Below are 18,434 nucleotides of genomic sequence, written 5' to 3'. Positions count from 1 at the left end.
GCCTTTCACTGGAACACGTACTAATAGAGAGTTTCTCTACGGTGAGGTGTTGGTGACAAAACATCCGTCCACAGACTGAAGAAGAGGGAAATTTATTTTTGTGTCAACTTGCTTTGCAGAAACGGGAAGAAGTAAAAGCAACGCAAACAAAGTCAACACAGCAAAAACAGAAGTGGTGTGACTCAAGATCTACCGTCACCCCCTTCCACCAGCAAGCTACGCACGCTTCTTAGAAATACTTGCTTTTTCATGTGTCTTAACGGAAGAATTCTTTTTAGTCACACCGACTTTTTTCCCCGAATCGGTTTTGCCTTGACCACCTAACCTTTCCGCGGATCCCTTCCCTCCCTTGACCTCTGTCGGGGCCGGACTACCAGCACTATCGCTGGAGCTCAAATCAGTAACCCCCGATTCGCTTTTTTTCCCCTTTATATTCGCCATCTTCTGCGGCCGCTTCCCCTGAGCCGGTCTCGCTCCTCCACTGGAGACTGATTGCTTCGGAGAGACAGGGGAGGAACCCTCACTACTCCTGGATCCCGAGGCCACAGGAGAAGTGTTTGACGTCTTGGCCTCTCTTCCAGGGGCAGCCTCCCGTACTGAAGAAATCCTTTTTGATTCCGCATTCGAGGGTACCCTATCAGCTCCCGATTTCTGTTTCCTTTCCCTCATCGGCAATAGTGCGGAGCCCTTTCCACTATTCTCCTGCGAACATGCCAACATACGTGTGCAGCCACAAAATCCAAAAGCGTTTCAGCGCTGATTTCAACAGCGGCACACTATTTCATGCTGACCACTCATACGCATGGTTGCGGACATTGCGTGGACGCTTGGTGTGAACCTAGAAGTGTGCACAAAAGATAAAAGATGCGGGCTGCCCTTGAGGCATCTGCAAAACGAGGGATCACACAGATTGTGGTAAGAAACTACACAAAACGGGGCTGTACGAAGAATTGCGGAAAGAATCCTACCTTTGTGATTGACGTTTTAGATTCTGTCGTCTCCTTCTCCTCAAATGTCATCAGCTGATCCATGCATTCTGGAGTCCAGTGCTCTTTATCCCACACCTGAGAAATAACCAGTTGAACGCATGAGCCCCGCTTTTCATTTAAGATGCTCGTTTGTTGCCTCACGCTCTCCAGCGAGATTTTCCGTCCCTGAAGATTGCTCCTCATTCTCCTGCGAATCACCGTCAGAGCTAATGCTTGTTGTGGCGGACGAACTACTTACTTTGACAAAAGGGTTATGCTTACGTCGATCCTTTTGCACGCGCTCTGGTTTCTTGTTGGACAGCTTCTTAAACTTTGCCACGAAAAACCCGTCAAAATTGTTCACATGCGGGTAAAAACGCCGGGTGTACAGGGGGACAGAGTTGTGGAACTGCTGCCCTCGGAATCCAGAGAGTCCAGGAACGCCAATGTCCACTCCTGAAACAACCACAGAAAAATCACCAGGACATACAGCAGAACATTCTAATTACTGGGGTGAAAAGGGCGGGTTCGCACATGCGCCTCCTGATGCTGTGTGGAAACAAATGCTGGAACACGTCGAATGACATCCGGAGATTAGGTCAAAGCGATATATAATTACGTCTAGAAGTACAGGTGCTGCGCTTGTCGTCAAGCTACAATGTGCCAAAAGCAATGATTGCACTCACAGGCTCACCTGAAAAGCCCCCTCGACTACGTCTACAGTTTCAATTAGGTGCAATACCAGAAACACGTACCGAGTGGAACGAGCTTCACATTTCTTGCCGTCAAAATGTAGTCGACAACCTGTTCATTTTCTTCAACTGAAACACTGCGAACAAAAAGCACACAAACACTTCCAGTGCTCCTTTCATTCGTAAGAATCCGGAGGTAAGGCACTACACACGTGGCACCCATAGTATTTCTCCACATGGCCTTGAGCACAATTGCAAATCAGCTGTCTACATAAAAAACGGTTTTTGCACACATAATTCGCCTCGGCCGCCATCGCCCAGTAGCTCCGGTTCACGCCTTATGTCGCTCTACCCGGAGTTCCCGCGCAATATGATTTCCGCGTGTAGACGGCTGGCTCACAATTTTATGAGTTCCACGTCGCGTGCGCTGGCGTAACCGTCTCTCTTCAAGCATTGCTGACCACGGTTGAGTCATCTGTTCACGCTAACACAGCAATTGCTACGACACGCTTTCGTGCGAACGCTCACCTGCACGTGGAGTACACAATGTAGCCACCCGTTGGGGAATCCGCATTGACGGCGTCGACAGCTGCACAAAGCAGCTGCTTCTGTAGTTTGGAATGCTCCGCGAAATCCTCTGGCTTCCTTTTGACCTTCAGACGGACACACGCGAGACAGCCAAGAACACCGCAAATGAATTGCCTCCAATCGGCTCCTTCAGGAACGCACAAACCACGTACCCTTCAGTTAGTCGCGGCTTCCGCATGGCATACTACAACGCGGCTGCGCATTCGTCCACCTCTGTGTTCGTATTTTTACCCTCAATGCTGTGCCGCAGGTCAGACGCCTTGAAGGCGCTTGTGGTTTGTTGTAGGGTGTTACATCATTCTCCTGGTCTGGCCTTTCTGGAGAAAATCGGGGATACTGTCGATGCAGTAGAAAGCGGGCAGTGATGAGGTGCCTCAATGCTTAACACGGTGACCCACGGCATGTCAGGCAGAAGTGGGGAGCCAGATCCAGAGGTGCATCCTTCTCGACCCCAAGAGCATCGGCTGTCCTTACCTTGATAGATGGATCTCTCGCGATGATGCCACTTCCGGTGCATGGCGCATCCAAGAGGGCACGGTCCATAGGAGGCAACATGGTGGGCAGCGTACGACCATCCACGCAGCTCACGATGCAGTTGGTCACACCAAGCCTGCAAGGGGAATGTTATCACAGACGCATCAACAGTACAGTGGCTGTGCCTGCCACATGTTCAAAACTTGAACACCGGTCACTGAAGTCACGTAACATAATCCCTCAGCTCAAGATTCTAAAAAACCACATGCTACCCGAAAACATGGATCGGCGGCTCGCGTTGGATGTAACATAAATAAGACTCATCAACTTAAAGTGCCTGCGCTTTCATGTCGTCAAAAGTAATACGGAATCTCTCTGCCTGTCCGTACCGATGCAAATTGGCCATGAGTGACGTGCAGCGTTCCTTTTTGGCGTCATTTGCGAAAAGGATGCCTTCGTTCTTGAGCAGCTGAGCAATATACGTAGTTTTGCCGCCTGGAGCCGCTGCCATGTCCACGACCTTCTCGCCTGTCGTCAAAACATCCACACCGATACGGCATTTCTCGAGGCGTTGAGTTATTATAGAATGCGATTCGATCAATCCGCATTTCTCATTACTACACCGCTAGCCAACCCGTTCTGGACTACCCCAGCCAAACGTACTCACCTGGTTGAGGAGCGAGAGCCATCACGGGAATCAGGGATGCAGCGGACTGAAGCATGTAGTGCCCTGCCAAGTACTCGGGAGTCGCGCCAACAGGGACAGTGGACTCGTAAACTTTTAGTCCGACTTTTGTCCACTCGCCAAGTGGATCCACATTGCACCCACGTGCAATCAACGCAGCCGCGAGGTCCCGACTGAGAACGATTTTAGGCAGGAGACAAAGCAAGTGAAAAAAGCTGATGTGCCTTAGAAAATCGACAGGAAAGGAAGGGCCGTCACCGGTATTTGAGAGACTCATTGTGAGGCGCGCATGCCAACTCGCACACTACTCCCTAGAAGCGCCACGCCAACAGAGTGAACAGTATCGCAACATATATTCTCTGAACGCCTGGACGACGCCACCGCTGCCACCATTGTATCGGTTTGTATGCAGATAGATGATCAACAAATGAACATTCTCCTAAATGCCCGGAAGGGCGCACAGCTTCTCTGTCCCTCACACGTACCGTCTTGTTTTTAACGAGTTCGTTCTCAGTGTCATAGGACGGTTTTCCTCATTCGCTTCGAAGAATGCATAGGCCTCCTGGGGTTTGAACAGCTGCACACGAAGAAAGAGAGAACGAGGACGCGGTTCCGTCTACTGCCACATTGATTCACAGTGCGGCCACGGGGTTTTGCCGCTTCAGGTGCACGTGCCTAGAGACAGTAAGACAGAACGCTAACTCTACTGCACAGGTGCGGTTCGGCACACGGAATACATCTGGTTTTAAGCGTAACGCTCGCCACTGTCGCATACACTGGAAAAATCACGGATTCAAGCGGGAAAACGGGCATGCCTGGATCACCCTCGATTGATGAGATTAAAATCGGTACGTTACAACTTGTCACAATAGTGTCGCTGACCAGCGCAGTATCATACTGCTCCGTTCTGCAAGAGCCAAAGTTTACGCATCCAGATTATTACACATTTACGCTCGGAAAGAAACTGCACCCGAGGCCTCGACTCGCATTAATGCAGACCACCACACTGTCCTGCCACAGCCTGTTGCGCCATACCTGCAGAAAATATTCTACGAGCTCCGGTCGATACTGATAGTAGCTAACGATGTCCGCAGCCAACTGATCTATAAGCTGTCGCCGCGTGATAACTCCTCCATCGGCACCAATATCCTCTTTCGAAGAACTCTGATGTGCCACGCTTTTCCGTCGTTTATTTTCTTGCGACACTCGGAACTGGACAAAGTTCGCTAGGTTGTGAAGCGTCTCCTCAATGCGTTGCTTGACGACAGCGAGATCCATGGAAGACGGGTCGAGAACGACTCCACCGGAGAGGGTCAGGCCTGCTCCTCGTTTCCTGCCAATGCCTGAGATGAGGGTTGCAGCCGCACGCACAAAGAGCGCATGCATCAAGGGAACGACGACGACTTCGAGATACGCGACTTCCACTGCGCTCGGCGAGGGTATCGATAAAGTGAGGTGTCCACCTTTCTTCCTACTGGAAAGCACATTCTCGTCAGCGACCGAATCCGCAAGCACGGCTTGTTCACGGCGATAAGCTCACCTTCTGGTTCATCGTCGTCATCGACGGGTTCACTTTCGGTGGCAAACCTCTTCCGTTTCTTCTTGGAGACTGGACCCTGCTGGTGATCTTCATCTTCGTCTCTCTCAGAAGACATACTATCCTCCTCTTCCTCTTCCGAATCGACTCCAAATCCCTGTGAACAACAAGGTGTGCTACAAGATCAGAAATGTACAACACGTGGTGGACATGCGCCTCCATAGTCACCTTTCTATTCACTGCGAGACTGTATGAGGAAAAATTGGGACGTTACACGAAATTTCGAGGAACAGCAACGTGGCAGCAGATCTACCTGAACGCCATGCAAGTGAAAACATCCATTAATTTTCCCAATTTCTACCACGTGCCGTGTGACTGCATCTCTTCTCCTTTATGATCTCAAGAGGGCGCTACGACCGGATGTCCAGACGTTAGATGTGCTAAAAGGGTTTATCTAGAGGTCGGTCAAGGTGCAAGACACCGTGGAGCTGGCATGTATGAAAAGCAGGACACCTTCATATTAACGTGCCTGTCTTCGTCAGCAGCGCAATGAAGGTTCTTGGTTCACAAGACCTCGAGTCACAAGATTGCCGGGCTGACTGTAGAAATGCAGTTGCCTCATGGACGATCACAAACTGAACATCTTCACTAGATCTCACCTCTGAAATTTGCTCATCGGAACCATCTTCACCTTCCGATGATTCACCCAGCAGAAATTTCCCGCCGTCCTCGGGTCCACTTTCCTGGCCACTGGTGTCATGGGCTGAGTTCTGCTCGAGATTGAGTTCCTCTTCGCTTTCATTGGCCAGCTCCGACTCCCTGCTTTCTACACTTCCACCAGAGTCGGTTTCGGCAGCCCTTCGCCGTCCATTTGGATGCTTTTTCCATGAGACGTGAGCCGAGGTAGCCGTCGTCCTGATCTTGGACGCGTTCTTGCGCTTGTGGGCCTGTACGTCTGCCACATTCTGGCTCTGAAAGCCTCTGGTCGACACGGTTTCGCGTCCCTGTCTTGCCTGTTTCCCAACAATCCGTCCTCCCTTCTGGTCCAGTTGCCTCGACGCGGTTTTCTGTTTCATATTGCCCTTATGATGAGAGAGAGTATACCTGACGGGGGGCGGGGAAAAGTTGACGCACGTACCGTGCTGTGTGACCTCAGCAGCCTCAGTCACACTGCTTCTTGGTAGAAGTATTCACACAATCCAATACGCGTATGACAAGATTTTGACCACGCGTATTTTTCAAAAATGAGCGGCAAACAGTAGTGTCGAGTGGGCCGCTAAAGACCTCTCAACCAGCGAGCATGCAACGGACGCGGCAGTGTCGATTTGTAGGTGCATGCGTTTTATTCTCAGTTGGGTATGTCGCGGGTGCACTCAAGCAAACAAGCCCAATCAGAGAAAAACGCAAAGTGATCTTGAATTTCAATTGCCCGAGGTATCTGATTTGATTTCACGGTGGAATTTTTGCCGTGGCGCCTCCCCACAAGCTGGATGTGGTAGATCACTCTATGTTCCCCAGGCCTAGACGTGTTGTTTGACATCTCAGCATGATAATCTTGCGCTTGGCTGCTAACGGATGGAACTGATGACTCGTCTACCGCGATTGTTCCTTGCAGAACTTCTGCTTAGACAAATGTATTTGGGTTAACATTCTGCTGCACATGCTGCCAATTGCTGAAAATACCTTCACTGCATTTCGCGGCAGCCGCAAGGACCGATTGCTGAGAGAGTCGTGCCATCTGCTGTTAGCATGCTTTTGGGTAAGAATTAGAAGTGCTTCAGGTAGCATAGTTCTAGCAACAAAGTCTCCAGAATCTTTAGCGAGTTGTAGCCATGTAGACAGGCTCTGACTGCACATGGCAAGAATGGGGAACCGAGGCAACTAAAATCAGTTGGCGCGTCTTCATTCCCCGCCGAGAAGAACGGAAATAGTTTTGCAACTCGCGTTCACAAAGTAAGATATTAATGAGTTTTATGCTCAGCATTAAAGTCTTCTGTATCTTCCTCTTACACTCCGAACGTGAACCAACCCTGTGTTAATCCGGTGTCTGTACACCGTGTAGTATCTGCAGCTACTACAAAAACTCCTATCCAGCTCCGAGTCCTGAACTGAGTGGTTCTCCTCTGCACGATCCGAGGACCGCTTATGAAGACGTCAGTTTTAGCGTGAGTAAGCGATTTACTACACTAAGCAAATATGGACCTCTCGTGTTCTGTGGATGACAGCTGCGGCACGACTAGTTCAAAGACTGAGCAGGCCAGGAGTAACAACCCTTTTGAAAGCGGCAGAAAGGCTCAGCTCTGTTGCGAACTGTGCATAAAAGACGAATGTCTTGTCGACGCAGAGGAGATTCGGCAACAGGGCTACGCGTGGCTGGCATCGTCGGGTTTTACTATCGCACTGGGACGCCACGATCCTCGCCTCGTCGAAAATGCCATATTGTCCCGGGCATGCAGAGAAATTAACGTGGAGTACGCTCTTCCGGAAGATGTGGAATCACCTATGGGCACCTGTGTAGGGGTTGGTCCTCTACCCGAAACGTCTGTGTGCGCCAAATGGTCGTGCATGGAGGAGTCACCAATCATCGTACCACTCATAGACGCCACAGTCCAAGTGGTCCTATACTACCTCTCTTCAGAGAGGCCAGAAGCAGAAATGCAAGAAGACGGACAGGAGGAAGCAGTTCCTGCGTGTCAGCACTGGCCATTGCCGAATGAGGATTTTCATGGCTTGTGGGATAGTCTTCATTTCGACACCAACGTGAAAAAAACCCTGCTCCAGTACGCCTCTTCCGCCATGCTCTTCTCCGACCACAGAATCAATGACAAGGTGAATCAATCGCCGCCGAGCTGTGTGCAGTGCACTGGTCTGAGGGACTCCGTTGCAGCTAATTAACTGGAACAGACTTCTGCTACTCCATGGCCCTCCCGGCACAGGTGCGCAAGTTTCTTAACGCATCTTTCTTGCTGGTGGGAAGCACATGTTTCTTACAGGCAAAACTTCGCTTTGTAGAGCGCTGGCACAAAAACTCTCTGTCAGGATGAGTTACCGATACCGCAGCAGCCAACTTCTCGAAATAAATGCTCACTCTCTCTTCTCCCGATGGTTCAGCGAATCTGGAAAACTCGTCCTGAAAATGTTCACCACAATTAAAGACTTGCTGGAAGACGAATCTTGTTTTGTGTGCGTTCTCATTGACGAGGTGGAATCACTCTCTACTGCCAGAAGAGCTGCAATGGCAGGCAATGAACCCTCAGACGCCGTGAGGGTTGTGAATGCTCTGTTGACCCAGATTGACGTTCTGAAGTCTTACTCGAACGCATTGGTTCTGACGACGTCTAACGTACCAGGTACGCGTCAGGATAATCTTGCCTTTGCGGGGAACCTCGCCATTTTGTCAGCGCTGTCGTGCAAATATAGAAGCAGTCGATCCAGCTTTCTTGGACCGGGTTGACCTCAAGCAATTTATTCCAACTCCAAGCGAGCGTTCCCGCTACGAGATTCTGAGAGAATGCGTTGAAGAAATGGTAAGCCCATCCGGTTGCACGCACGGGACAGAGCAAAAAGATACCTGAATGCTGATGCAGATGCGCAAGAATCTCATTCAGCCACATATTCGGTTTCTTTCATTTGTTTCTGTCTATGGAGTGTTGAATGAGAAGGTAAGGTAGTACACCCAGATGCCGGCGCAACGCTTCTGATGAAACATCCTGTCTAGTCAACGAGTAATTTTTCCTCCAAAGAATTGCGGTATGCTCAGAGAGCTAACCTGTTCGAGGTGTCCTCACCTTGCAGCTGGCAGCTTCACTCAGGGCCTCAACAGAGCTTCTCCAGATAGCTAAGCAGTGCACAGAATTCTCTGGTCGTACATTAAGAAAACTTCCGTTTTTGGCTTTCGGACCGTTCGCGTTCCAAGTGAGATTCACTTCCTCAGTCAGGTCCTTCACCTGCATTGGCTTACCCGTGGTGATTCTTCGACGGGCTTCAGATTTCCTTTGACGACTGCGGGGCAGCGTGCGGAATGGCGATTAAGAAAGTGGTTCCAAGCGTGTACGATTATCTGCACGAACTATCTTCTTCCATGAGATCAGAGAAAGCTGCCCGCGAGCATGTGTCAAATGGAACAAACTTGCTGCCCTGAGCAGAAAACATCCACACTGTTTGTTTTGTTTCTTTTATTGCCACTTCGGCTGTTTTGGGAACACTCAACTCCATCGGGAGGGGCAGAAATATCAACAATTCGCCCATACCAAGGCGACACCACACCGGTACGACCAGACTTTTGCGATAACAGCGTCTCAAAATAACGTCGACACTGTGTTCGTGCACCTTTTTACCACGAATAGCGCTGAAAATCCCACAAGATATGACCGTCGAAGCAGACAGGAAACTGGACTGGCACACGCACAACCCAATGATGTGTACACCTGGGAAAGAACTGCCGAATTCTAAATAGTGACATAAACCCACTTAGGGAAGATTCATGATGAGCATCGGGGTGTGACAGCTGGTCAAGCACACGACTTTTTTGGGTGGGTTGACGCGGTCAAGCAGACAACCATCACGTGCTCGCAGCGCCGCACACGTCTCGCAAAGAAACAGCGATAAGACGGTTATCTTCACGGTTACATGTTAGCAAGAAGTTGGTTGAGATGCGATGACTAAGACATCTAGTGAAGTGCTGCCAAGTTCATCCTGAAGCGTCAACCCACGAGCTTGCAAGCGACGGGGTCGCTGAATCACGCCAGGGCTTGTTTCTTGGAAGCAGCACGGGAATGTGTGCGTTTGGAACTGCCGCTGTAGCAAATAATGTGACCTACTTCGAATCATACTGCATGCATTTCTTCTCAATGACATCGACTAGCAAATACATTGATGCCTGCTGAAGCGCTGCATAGTAGCTGGGCCGCTACGGTCCCGCTGGTGCTGCGGCGGCCAAGCCCCCTAAAATATTTTTTTTGGCTTATTACACCACCCCAGTAAGTGAAGCAAAGCCGTACAGGAGGTCAATGCACTCGCGGATGACATAACACGCACTCTTTTAGTAAGAAACATCTCAGCAGGGTTGCTAACAAGGGATAAATTTAATGCTGGCGGGACTTTACTGGCCTGAATCCAAAATGTTTTTGCTTGACTGAATGGGCGGTTGCATGTAACCAAAACCGTAGTAGCATCGATTCGTGGCCAGACACGTACGTGCGACCAGCTCTCGTTACATTGCGCAGCGCAACGTTTGAGGGTCAATTCGCTGTCTGTTCAGCATGTGCTGTTAATAAAGCTTGACATTTAAAGTTCTCTTTCCTACTTTACAAATTTGTTGCGACAAAGTTATCCAGTATTCACCAAAGGTGTATATGGTACTGTGGCTACGTTGTCGATAACGCCGGCCGCTGTTCGCGCGTTTGCGACCGCCTCACATGCCGAAGCCTGTTGCGCAAGTCGCAAATTCATCCCCGCCCATAATGAGTTGTGTTCAGTCACCATGTCATTTAATCCGGTTCCATATTACCAACTTGTCGTGGACGACAGGTCGGCCTGGACATACTCTCGACGCGGACGCTAAGGACTATACAGTCGTGTTGTCGAATGGTTGACAAGTTCGTGAGCACGGTGCCACCTCTGGAGGTATCTGTATCTTAAAGGCGTCTCCGTACATGTATACGCACCTGCCGCATATGACCATTTGAGCCTTTCTCGGCTCAGCCAAGTGCCAAGCGTCCGCCGCTGCGCCCGCTTTGTTGTTGGTGTTTTTTTGTGGGTCGCTCCATGCATCTTCCACTCCTTTTGCCGGCCTGTTTGTACTCGTTTGATGGAGCAGATTTCGCGACTTCTTTCCGTTTTATGGCAGAATTTTTGCCCATTCACGAGTCATCATCGTCTCCTTCATTCTCTACCCTCCACTGGACTTTGGAGATCTTCTTTCCACCGTGACGTATGCGCGAGATTTAAGGAGCCCAAGGTGAATTGACTAATGATACTTATAAAACCCGACACTAAAGGCGCAACATGGGGAGTTAACTTAGCTTCCGGGATGCCGATATCAGAGCTCCGGTTTCCCCACGAAATTATGACCTCATGGCTACGCATTTTGGAGGAGTAGGCTGGTATTCCTTCAGCGTCTCAGACGCATTTCGGATGTGGACCGTGTGGGCTCGCAAACGGCTGCATCGACTTGCTACCGTGCGGTCAAGAAAACAAAAAGAAGTGCCTATCGTCCGAAAGCACGAGCAGTCAATTGTACTACGCGCGGAAGTGCCACCTGCGGATTGCAACTAGACTGATTTTCTTGAGCGGCGATGCCTACGCATGTGTTGTATCATTATTGGTCATTGTGGAAATCGCGTGTTTCAAATACGGAACCGACTCCAGAACCGATATTTTTGCCCTGGATGCGTGGAACCACCTCTCGACCTTGTCTTTTTCTCCTGGGGCTTAACCATCTACCCTGAGGAATGGTGGTGGTCAGCCGACACATTCGTGCGCTGAACAAGTCCACCGCTTGCGGAGTCTTCTACTGGAGGTAGTGTCTGAACACTGCTTCGCTGCTGGATCTGTTCCAGCCTGCTGGGATGGAGGACTGCGCCTGAGTTGACGGCGAGATACGCATTACGGTAGGGTTCAGGGAAGGTTCAAGAAGATGGAGTCTCGAATGGGTAAAAAAAGTAAACAGCGATGTGGCATGTTCCCCTACGGAGGTTCAAATGTAGGAGCTGGTCTTTCTCACGACGCGGCGGAAATTACCACTGACGAGAACAGCGCATGCTCTACAGGTTTAGAATGCAGCGAAAGGTGTGTGCATCCACAGAGCATACTCGAAAAGCGACTGGAAGTTCCTGGCACAGCACAGGTGTCTACCTTTCACGTTGAAGAAGATTGTGGGGGCATCCGGGTTCTTACCGACCACCTGCGCATCCGATGTTGTTCTCCTATGCTACCGGAATTAAACTGTGCGCTGCTAGATGACTCTGGCACGAGGGAAACGCAACATGGAGGTGACGGCGACCATGGCGGTGTAACACAGGAGCTCTTTGTGGATTCAGAGAACCATGATTTTGCTTTCTCGAGAACGGAAGGCGGTGAAACTGTTCAGGAACGGTGGTGTCGGTTGCTGACGCCTTTTCCACCGTTCCTGATATCGTTGTGGGCCCGACAGTTGCAGTTGCAACAGGCCGCTCTGGACAAGGGTCTTCTTCCCCTTCCTCTGCACAATCCGTCGTCATTCTGTTTCCTCGCCGCGTCTCTTCAAGCCCTGGCTTCTTTGTCTCCCCTACTCGATCTCCTTCATGGGCTCACATACCTTAGGTTGCTTCGCAAGCACCTCGGCGCTGCGAACTCGTCTCCGTATCTGGATTCGATATCGGTGCGAGCGTGCCAAAACAAGCAGTGCGATTTTGGTGTGAGTAGCCTCCACGACGAGGATGTGCAAGAACGAGAAGCTGCAGATTTTCATCCGACTCCAAGGTCAAGGTTTGCTAGCGATTTATCCCCTTCTGGTCAAACCCTGAGACGGAAGCTCGTCGATAGTCCGCGTGAGCTTCCGCACATTCTATTGACCTGCTTTCTAAATCTCAACCGTGGCCTGTATGTGCCATCTTTGTCAGGCTTACGCGCCGCCACCGATGTGGGTCCGTGTAAAGAGCCACAAAGCGACGATAAGGACCTTAACTCTCTGACTGATCGGGAACAAAATGCTGTGAAAACGCCTGTAGACCGTAGTGTGCTCGCGAGCATCCAGAGCGACGATAACGAGACGCCTGCTGACAACTATGGTGGCTGCGGGTTCGAAACGGTGGAGTGGATACTGGATTCCGGCCGTTCCGCTGGTGCCGTTTCATCTTTGTTTGATCTCCTGCAAACCCTCGAATGCGCGCTTGGTTCAACGGCCAGCCTGAGCGCCAAGACCCTGGATACGGCAGAGGCCTGCCCGGACAGCCTGGATGAGATTTCACGGCATGAAGCGAAGCGAAATTTCCGCGAAGGGCGGGCTGAGTGCCGCAGGTGCGACGACACTCACAACATTCTTACAAGAGTAAGTGAGGCGTCACGGTTAAGCTCGGCCACTCTGGAGCGAGAAAGGCGTCAGATTCTGAAGACCCATCAGAGCAAGACAACGGTGACGCAGCACGGCATGGCCGCTGCAGTGTACAGGGAAATATGCCGTGCTGCGCACACTCGTTTTCCAGGTGACGTCAGACATTTCGGTGGAGCTTCCGGCAGTGACATGTTTATGCAAGAGCAAGACGCACACGAGTTCCTTCAAGCGCTTCTGGAGGAATTAGATGAGGACTGTCACTGTGCTGGACAGTTGTGCTCCCAGCTCTCAGACATCCTTGAGGACGCAATTGCAAACATCTCAACAGAGGACTTGCACAAAACAGGACGGCAAACTCACAGCCATACTACGTCATTGAGGACGAACGGAAGACCTCAAAATACCAACCCCAACAGGCGATTCTATACGGGCACGAAAGACGGTACCACGGCATGCCAAAACGTGCTGGGAGAAAATCAGAAGAAACACCAAACGCACGACGTCAGGCCTGGAGTCGACAACGAAATGGTTGTGGGTTCGACTTCAGGCCCTTCCATATCTTCTCAGCAACAGAAGGAAATCCTGCCTAACGACCGCCACAGAAAAGCCACTGCCCTTCGATTTGCTCGCCCGCAAATGAGAGGAGTCTTTTCGGGGGAAATCGCTGAATTCACTCGGTGTCTTGTTTGTGGCTACTGCGCGCCAGAGCGGCTCGTCCCGTTTTTCTGTTTGCAGCTGTCGTTGGGTTCTGCCCATGAATGCAAATTTCTCTCGAGTCCGCCTTCCCTCCAGGATCTTCTCCGTTCTACGTTGGGGCCGCAGCGGGTGGACGGCGTAGAATGCCTACTTTGCTCTGCCGTAGCGACATTGGAAAAGCTTCAGTGGCGCCTTCGGAGAGACCCTTTCTTGGGCGCAGCCCGCCGCCATTTTAATGCATACTCTCGACCGGAAAAAGCGGAACCTGCAGATTTCGACACTTCCAGAGACGGCCGAGAAGGCGACAAACCCCTGGCAAACTCCTCCGGTGTTCAAGTGCAACAACTCACGCCCACTCGTTCAAAACACACGCTGGGCGGTGTGTACGAGCCGATCGCTTGTGGCGCGGCAGAGTCGGTAGCTACCGCGTCTGTAGATTCCCTGGTGTCGTCCGACTTGGACAAACGGTTTCCGCCAGAGCTAGGCGTCCCGGGTTTGTTTTCACCGATGTGGACATTACCTGCGACTTTACTCCAAGGGTACGTCCACCGCTGGGCCGTCGTCGGGCAGCTGAAAAAGTTCTTTGCCCTCCGGGAAGGCTTGATCGTGAGGGAAAATTTGGGGCCAGAACGGGGTGCGCTGACGGCTTTACAGGTACCGTCACAGCCGCAGAGTTCAGATGAATCAGGGATATCCAAGGACCATGGGACAAACGCAAAGGACGAGGACGGTATGCTCGACGCCATAAAGCTTTACGCCGGTGGATTCTGGAACGCAGTTCGACGCCCGAAGGAAAAGGTTCAACGCGTTGAGCAGTTGCCACAAGTCCTCATTATCCAGGTACGCGAATGGCTTTGCTTTGAGGTTCGTTAGAACAGCTTTTGCCAGCATGCGTTTCGAGGCTTCCCCGCAAACGCTTTTATGGTTTCCAACTAAAAACACAACATGCAACGGCTGTGAGGTACGCATACACGGACTTGCCTCATAGACGGCGTTGCTGCTTCTTGGTTTTCTGTAAACCACCTTGTTCCGGATGCATGCAACGACACGCTGTTTATGGATGTTTGCCATCGTACGTTTTGCTATTTGTTCTGCAGCTCAGCTCATTACACATCACGCCATATGGGCAAATATACAAGCAGCTGGGACGCTGCTCCTTTCCTCTTGTATTTGACGCGTCATCACTTTTCGGGACTGCGAGTGATCATGCGAAAAGAAGACATGGTTATTTGCATTGCGGCAGCTATAGCTATCCGCAGACCCCGCACAGCAAGCCGGGAACGCTTAGTCCGAAATCTAAAGAGCGAGGGATGGCAAACATTGCAACCACCGACGAACCGCGAACTAGGCCAGTCGCCAAATGGCAATCTGGGAGTGTTGGGAGTGAGACAAATGAATGCCTACACAAGGAAAAGGTGAACACTTGGTCGAAAGGCCCGCTGTACGAGCTCAGGGCTGTCATTAGTCACCTAGGTAAGTTAGGGCGGCGCATGTTACGCCGCACTGTCACATTCCTTTTCACAGCTGAAGTTGATAGTGTTAGAAGACGTTTCAGTTGATAGTACTTCGGTGCGCTTGTGGGCGTCCGCTGTCAACTCTCCACAGAACACTGGCGCGGGAGGTGGCCGCAGTTTCTGCTGCTTGTTAAGTAGCGAAGATCCAGTTTCGGCGATAGGTCTTGTTTATCGTTTCGAAACTACTCGTGTCCAAGAGTCGCTGTGCCTCTTCATTGGTGTGTTTCGGTAGTGGATTGCGTTGTCACAAGCAATCGTTTTTCGGTAGATGTGGGTAGTCGGTTTTTCCTCGCTTCTTGGAAGCATGCGGATAGCCTTGTTCACACGTCATGGGTTTAAGAGCAAATGAACAAATACAAAACGTTGACCGCGCGAGGGGAACAACTATTTTTTTATCGTGTATAAGTGTAACCAGATTACATTGTAGAATGTGGACTACTCACTGTCATTTGGTCTGCAACAGGTTGCTCTGCTTCAACTGGGCACTTCGTTTGCTACCGACGCTGGGATGCCCGAACGTTCGGACCGGGACATGGAGTTCGTTCTCTCCTAGAGGGATTTTGTGCGAATTCGGGCGTTCGGACGCCAGGTGCAAGTGCCGAAAATGAAGGGATTCAACTGCAGACTGATTTGGGTTACCATAGAAATCCAGCGTTGTGCAAGCTTAAGGAGGAGAAAGATATACGCCCAACTGCTAGTGGCCATTCGCTGTCGAGCCACCTTAGTACACCTAGCGCAGGCAGACCCAATTCGGAAAGTGCGCCACTGGTTCTCAAATCAGGTCCCGACCTCGTCGCCGAGAGTATTTCCAGGTGTATAGACGAGACCGTTCGCTTCCACAGTGCTTGCGTAGCGGGCAGGGAGGGAGATGATCTCCAATCAGAAGAAATGACCAAAAGCAAGGATACTGGGCAGTACGACAAGCCCGACAGTCATTATCAAAGAGATGCACTTGATGCTCGCAACGCGTGGACCAAAGCGAGGCTGGATACGTGGTTTCGCCGGAGCACCTTGCTAGGTGAGACAACCAAACCTTCATTCCGGCCATGTCACTTTCTCCATGTGAAGATTACAGCTTCTCCTGTTGTACCACTGATTTATGCTTCATCAGTCGGGTGATCGCCCTAGTAGTTTACTTGGAATGCCGGCACATTTCGGTGTCAAATTGCAGAATGTGCTGCAGGGTAGGCGAATGTAGCTTCCATGTGCTCTTTTAGAGCTGCCCCCTTGGTACTGTACGCAGTGTGACTTTGTGGAACCGTACTATTTCTTATTTCTAGAAAATAGAAGGTAGAATGTAGTAAATTAGATCACCGTTGCTGCCGGTCGACCACCAGATTTGTGCCCAGCTTCCGCGGGGATCTCAGTATACGTCAGGATTTGTGTTCTAAGGCTGCTTGGCACACGGCGTGTCCGCTGGAGTGAATTCCGTGGATGCATCACGATCGTGACGCTGATTCTTGCTTCCACATCGTCTGACCTACGGAGAATCTCGTGATTTTGTGTGATGCTGTCGCAGGGGCGTCAAATGCATCGTTTGTTCGAGTGTCGGACTCCTGCGTTCGGCTTGTCAGTGTGGAGGAAGCCATGACGACAGCACCGTATCTTCTGTTCTACCAGGTTGCCTCACCTGCTGTCTGTTGATCTTGGCCATGTGTCACACGCCTGTCTTTTCTGAAGAGCGTTAGCAAATGGCTTATTGTCTGACGATTACCTGCCATAGTACTAATTTGGAAACGGGCTCTCGCCATTTTTATAACGGGATGGCTGTGAACCTCCGTGAGACCGATAAACGAACACAGAATATGTTTCTGCGTTGTTTCCCCAGCCCGTTGGTTTGACGGATCTCGGTCCCCGGCCCGCTGTGTTTTTCAACGAAAACTCAGAAAGGAGCCCACCAATTGCGTGATACTCTATTGTCGTTGAGCAAACGAAGATCCCGAGTTGAAATTGCCTCACAGCAGCAACACAACCTTGCCCCAAGTATCGCATGAGTGTTTCCGACATTCGGTTACGTTGACAGACTATTTTCTGACGAAACAATCGCTGGCCTCCAGATGGTTCGGATCAATTGAACAGCCGTTTTCAATAGGTAATGTTCTCTTCGGTTTGGTAACGTGAGAAGCTGTCCGCAAAAATGAGGCGTCCAGATAAGCACTCGTCTACACTGGCATACTCAATTCTTGTGCCACAGGTAGTAGAGAGTTACAAGAGTTATCGCTTTTGGCGAGGTGCAGGCGTATGAAGGATGACCATCAACGGACTCAAACTCCCATGAGTTGCACGCTGATCTTTTTCTCAAGACAAACTAGACGGCTCCCTTCACGGAATCTGATAGGCTGCCTTCCCTGTCATGACTTTGCCGAGGTTACTGGACACGCGTTGTATCTGCAGTGCTTTCTGTGAGTATGTGGTGGGTAGATAGGGAGTCGCACAGTTCGTGCCTACAAAGAGGTGATTTGGTGCAGTTTCTTGCTTGGATTGCAAGTGAAGAATGACTCCTGTTCCGTGACTGGCGGATGTTCCTGTACGAGACCGTCTAAAGAACTGCGTGCTGGAACGGCGAACCCTCTACAGTGGAGGCCAGGTTATCTCAGTACACTGCGGCACGCGTGATGAGTGCCCGATGCAGGCCGTGCGAATTGCCAAGAGCACCCTTCGAAGGTTATGATGTTCTGCTGCAGGTGTCGTCCGTCATGTAGACAGGTTGAATTGCCGGGGGCTCACTGAATACAACGCTATGCTACCGATTGAAACAGTACGAGCTGCAAACAAATGACTCAACCTCAAGCAGACCACGTTCTTCTAAGGATCAGTTGAAAGCACAGCCGTTCCAGGAGGATACGTTTCCCGACGACCACACTTGTAGAGAAGACCCTGTTTTCGTGAAACCGAACTGCCACGAGTCTGTTGGAGCAGCGGCGACAGGAGATCATCTTCTGGCGTTCGATTGCCCTGATTATGGTCGATACGGAAGAAGGTAATAGAATACAGGATTCCTGTGTCCCACCTGGTAGCTGCGACAAAACCGTATCCGGTCCTGTGCCCGCTCCTGTCCCTTCCGCCGCCCCTCCATAATAAGACGACGAGAGACTAGCCGCCGTGTACACCTACGAGATGGGAATTTACAACCCCCTCGAATCATCACCGCGAGAAAACCCCACAGTTGCTTCTTGGCAGATTCTGCCAGTTGATCTCTTTTTGATTTTCCCTGTAGGGGCTACACAAGTTCCCACCTTTTGCACTTG

At 50.8% G+C, this 18,434-nt stretch overlaps 3 protein-coding genes across 3 annotated transcripts; 2 read left to right on the top strand and 1 right to left on the bottom strand.

The window, feature by feature from the left end:
* Positions 1-6: 6 nt before the first annotated feature.
* TGME49_288530 (NOL1/NOP2/sun family protein) lies at positions 7-6,189 on the bottom strand. The gene is made up of 12 exons (XM_002368252.2): positions 5,604-6,189; positions 4,948-5,101; positions 4,443-4,750; positions 3,893-3,984; positions 3,390-3,580; positions 3,112-3,250; positions 2,723-2,858; positions 2,189-2,313; positions 1,724-1,797; positions 1,228-1,424; positions 969-1,064; positions 7-702 (listed from the first exon to the last, which is right to left on the bottom strand). The coding sequence occupies exons 1-12, from the start codon at positions 6,018-6,020 to the stop codon at positions 217-219; spliced, it is 2,415 nt and encodes an 804-aa protein (XP_002368293.1). The 5' UTR covers positions 6,021-6,189; the 3' UTR covers positions 7-216.
* An 882-nt stretch (positions 6,190-7,071) lies between these two features.
* TGME49_288520 (ATPase, AAA family protein) lies at positions 7,072-9,416 on the top strand. The gene is made up of 9 exons (XM_018782038.1): positions 7,072-7,773; positions 7,832-7,880; positions 7,938-8,294; positions 8,365-8,471; positions 8,532-8,606; positions 8,663-8,694; positions 8,757-8,859; positions 8,933-9,212; positions 9,291-9,416. Exons 1-8 carry the CDS (start codon positions 7,141-7,143, stop codon positions 9,083-9,085), a joined length of 1,509 nt encoding a protein of 502 aa, XP_018636362.1. The 5' UTR covers positions 7,072-7,140; the 3' UTR covers positions 9,086-9,212; positions 9,291-9,416.
* An 820-nt stretch (positions 9,417-10,236) lies between these two features.
* On the top strand, positions 10,237-17,740 carry TGME49_288510 (ubiquitin carboxyl-terminal hydrolase). The gene is made up of 4 exons (XM_018782037.1): positions 10,237-14,512; positions 14,770-15,145; positions 15,650-16,204; positions 16,706-17,740. Exons 1-4 carry the CDS (start codon positions 11,582-11,584, stop codon positions 16,828-16,830), a joined length of 3,987 nt encoding a protein of 1,328 aa, XP_018636361.1. The 5' UTR covers positions 10,237-11,581; the 3' UTR covers positions 16,831-17,740.
* Positions 17,741-18,434: the final 694 nt, after the last annotated feature.

Source organism: Toxoplasma gondii, chromosome IX, assembly GCF_000006565.2.
Source record: "Toxoplasma gondii ME49 chromosome IX, whole genome shotgun sequence".
NCBI classification, from domain to species: Eukaryota; Apicomplexa; class Conoidasida; order Eucoccidiorida; family Sarcocystidae; genus Toxoplasma; species Toxoplasma gondii.
This window is presented reverse-complemented; position numbering and strand designations above follow the sequence as displayed.

What these genes read in the sequence shown, in the direction of transcription:
- TGME49_288520 (XM_018782038.1), top strand. Translation starts at nt 7,141, where the DNA reads ATGGACCTCTCGTGTTCTGTGGATGACAGCTGCGGCACGACTAGTTCA. An exon ending in CCATGGCCCTCCCGGCACAG is followed by an intron (nt 7,881 to 7,937) that starts GTGCGCAAGTTT and finishes TGTTTCTTACAG; the next exon opens with GCAAAACTTCGCTTTGTAGA. An exon ending in ATGGAGTGTTGAATGAGAAG is followed by an intron (nt 8,607 to 8,662) that starts GTAAGGTAGTAC and finishes CATCCTGTCTAG; the next exon opens with TCAACGAGTAATTTTTCCTC.
- TGME49_288530 (XM_002368252.2), bottom strand. Translation starts at nt 6,020, where the DNA reads ATGAAACAGAAAACCGCGTCGAGGCAACTGGACCAGAAGGGAGGACGG. An exon ending in TGTGAAGCTCGTTCCACTCG is followed by an intron (nt 1,425 to 1,723) that starts GTACGTGTTTCT and finishes TGGTTGTTTCAG; the next exon opens with GAGTGGACATTGGCGTTCCT. An exon ending in CTAAAACGTCAATCACAAAG is followed by an intron (nt 703 to 968) that starts GTAGGATTCTTT and finishes GCATGTTCGCAG; the next exon opens with GAGAATAGTGGAAAGGGCTC.
- TGME49_288510 (XM_018782037.1), top strand. Translation starts at nt 11,582, where the DNA reads ATGGAGTCTCGAATGGGTAAAAAAAGTAAACAGCGATGTGGCATGTTC. An exon ending in GGCTGTCATTAGTCACCTAG is followed by an intron (nt 15,146 to 15,649) that starts GTAAGTTAGGGC and finishes GGTCTGCAACAG; the next exon opens with GTTGCTCTGCTTCAACTGGG. An exon ending in TCGCCGGAGCACCTTGCTAG is followed by an intron (nt 16,205 to 16,705) that starts GTGAGACAACCA and finishes ATGCTGTCGCAG; the next exon opens with GGGCGTCAAATGCATCGTTT.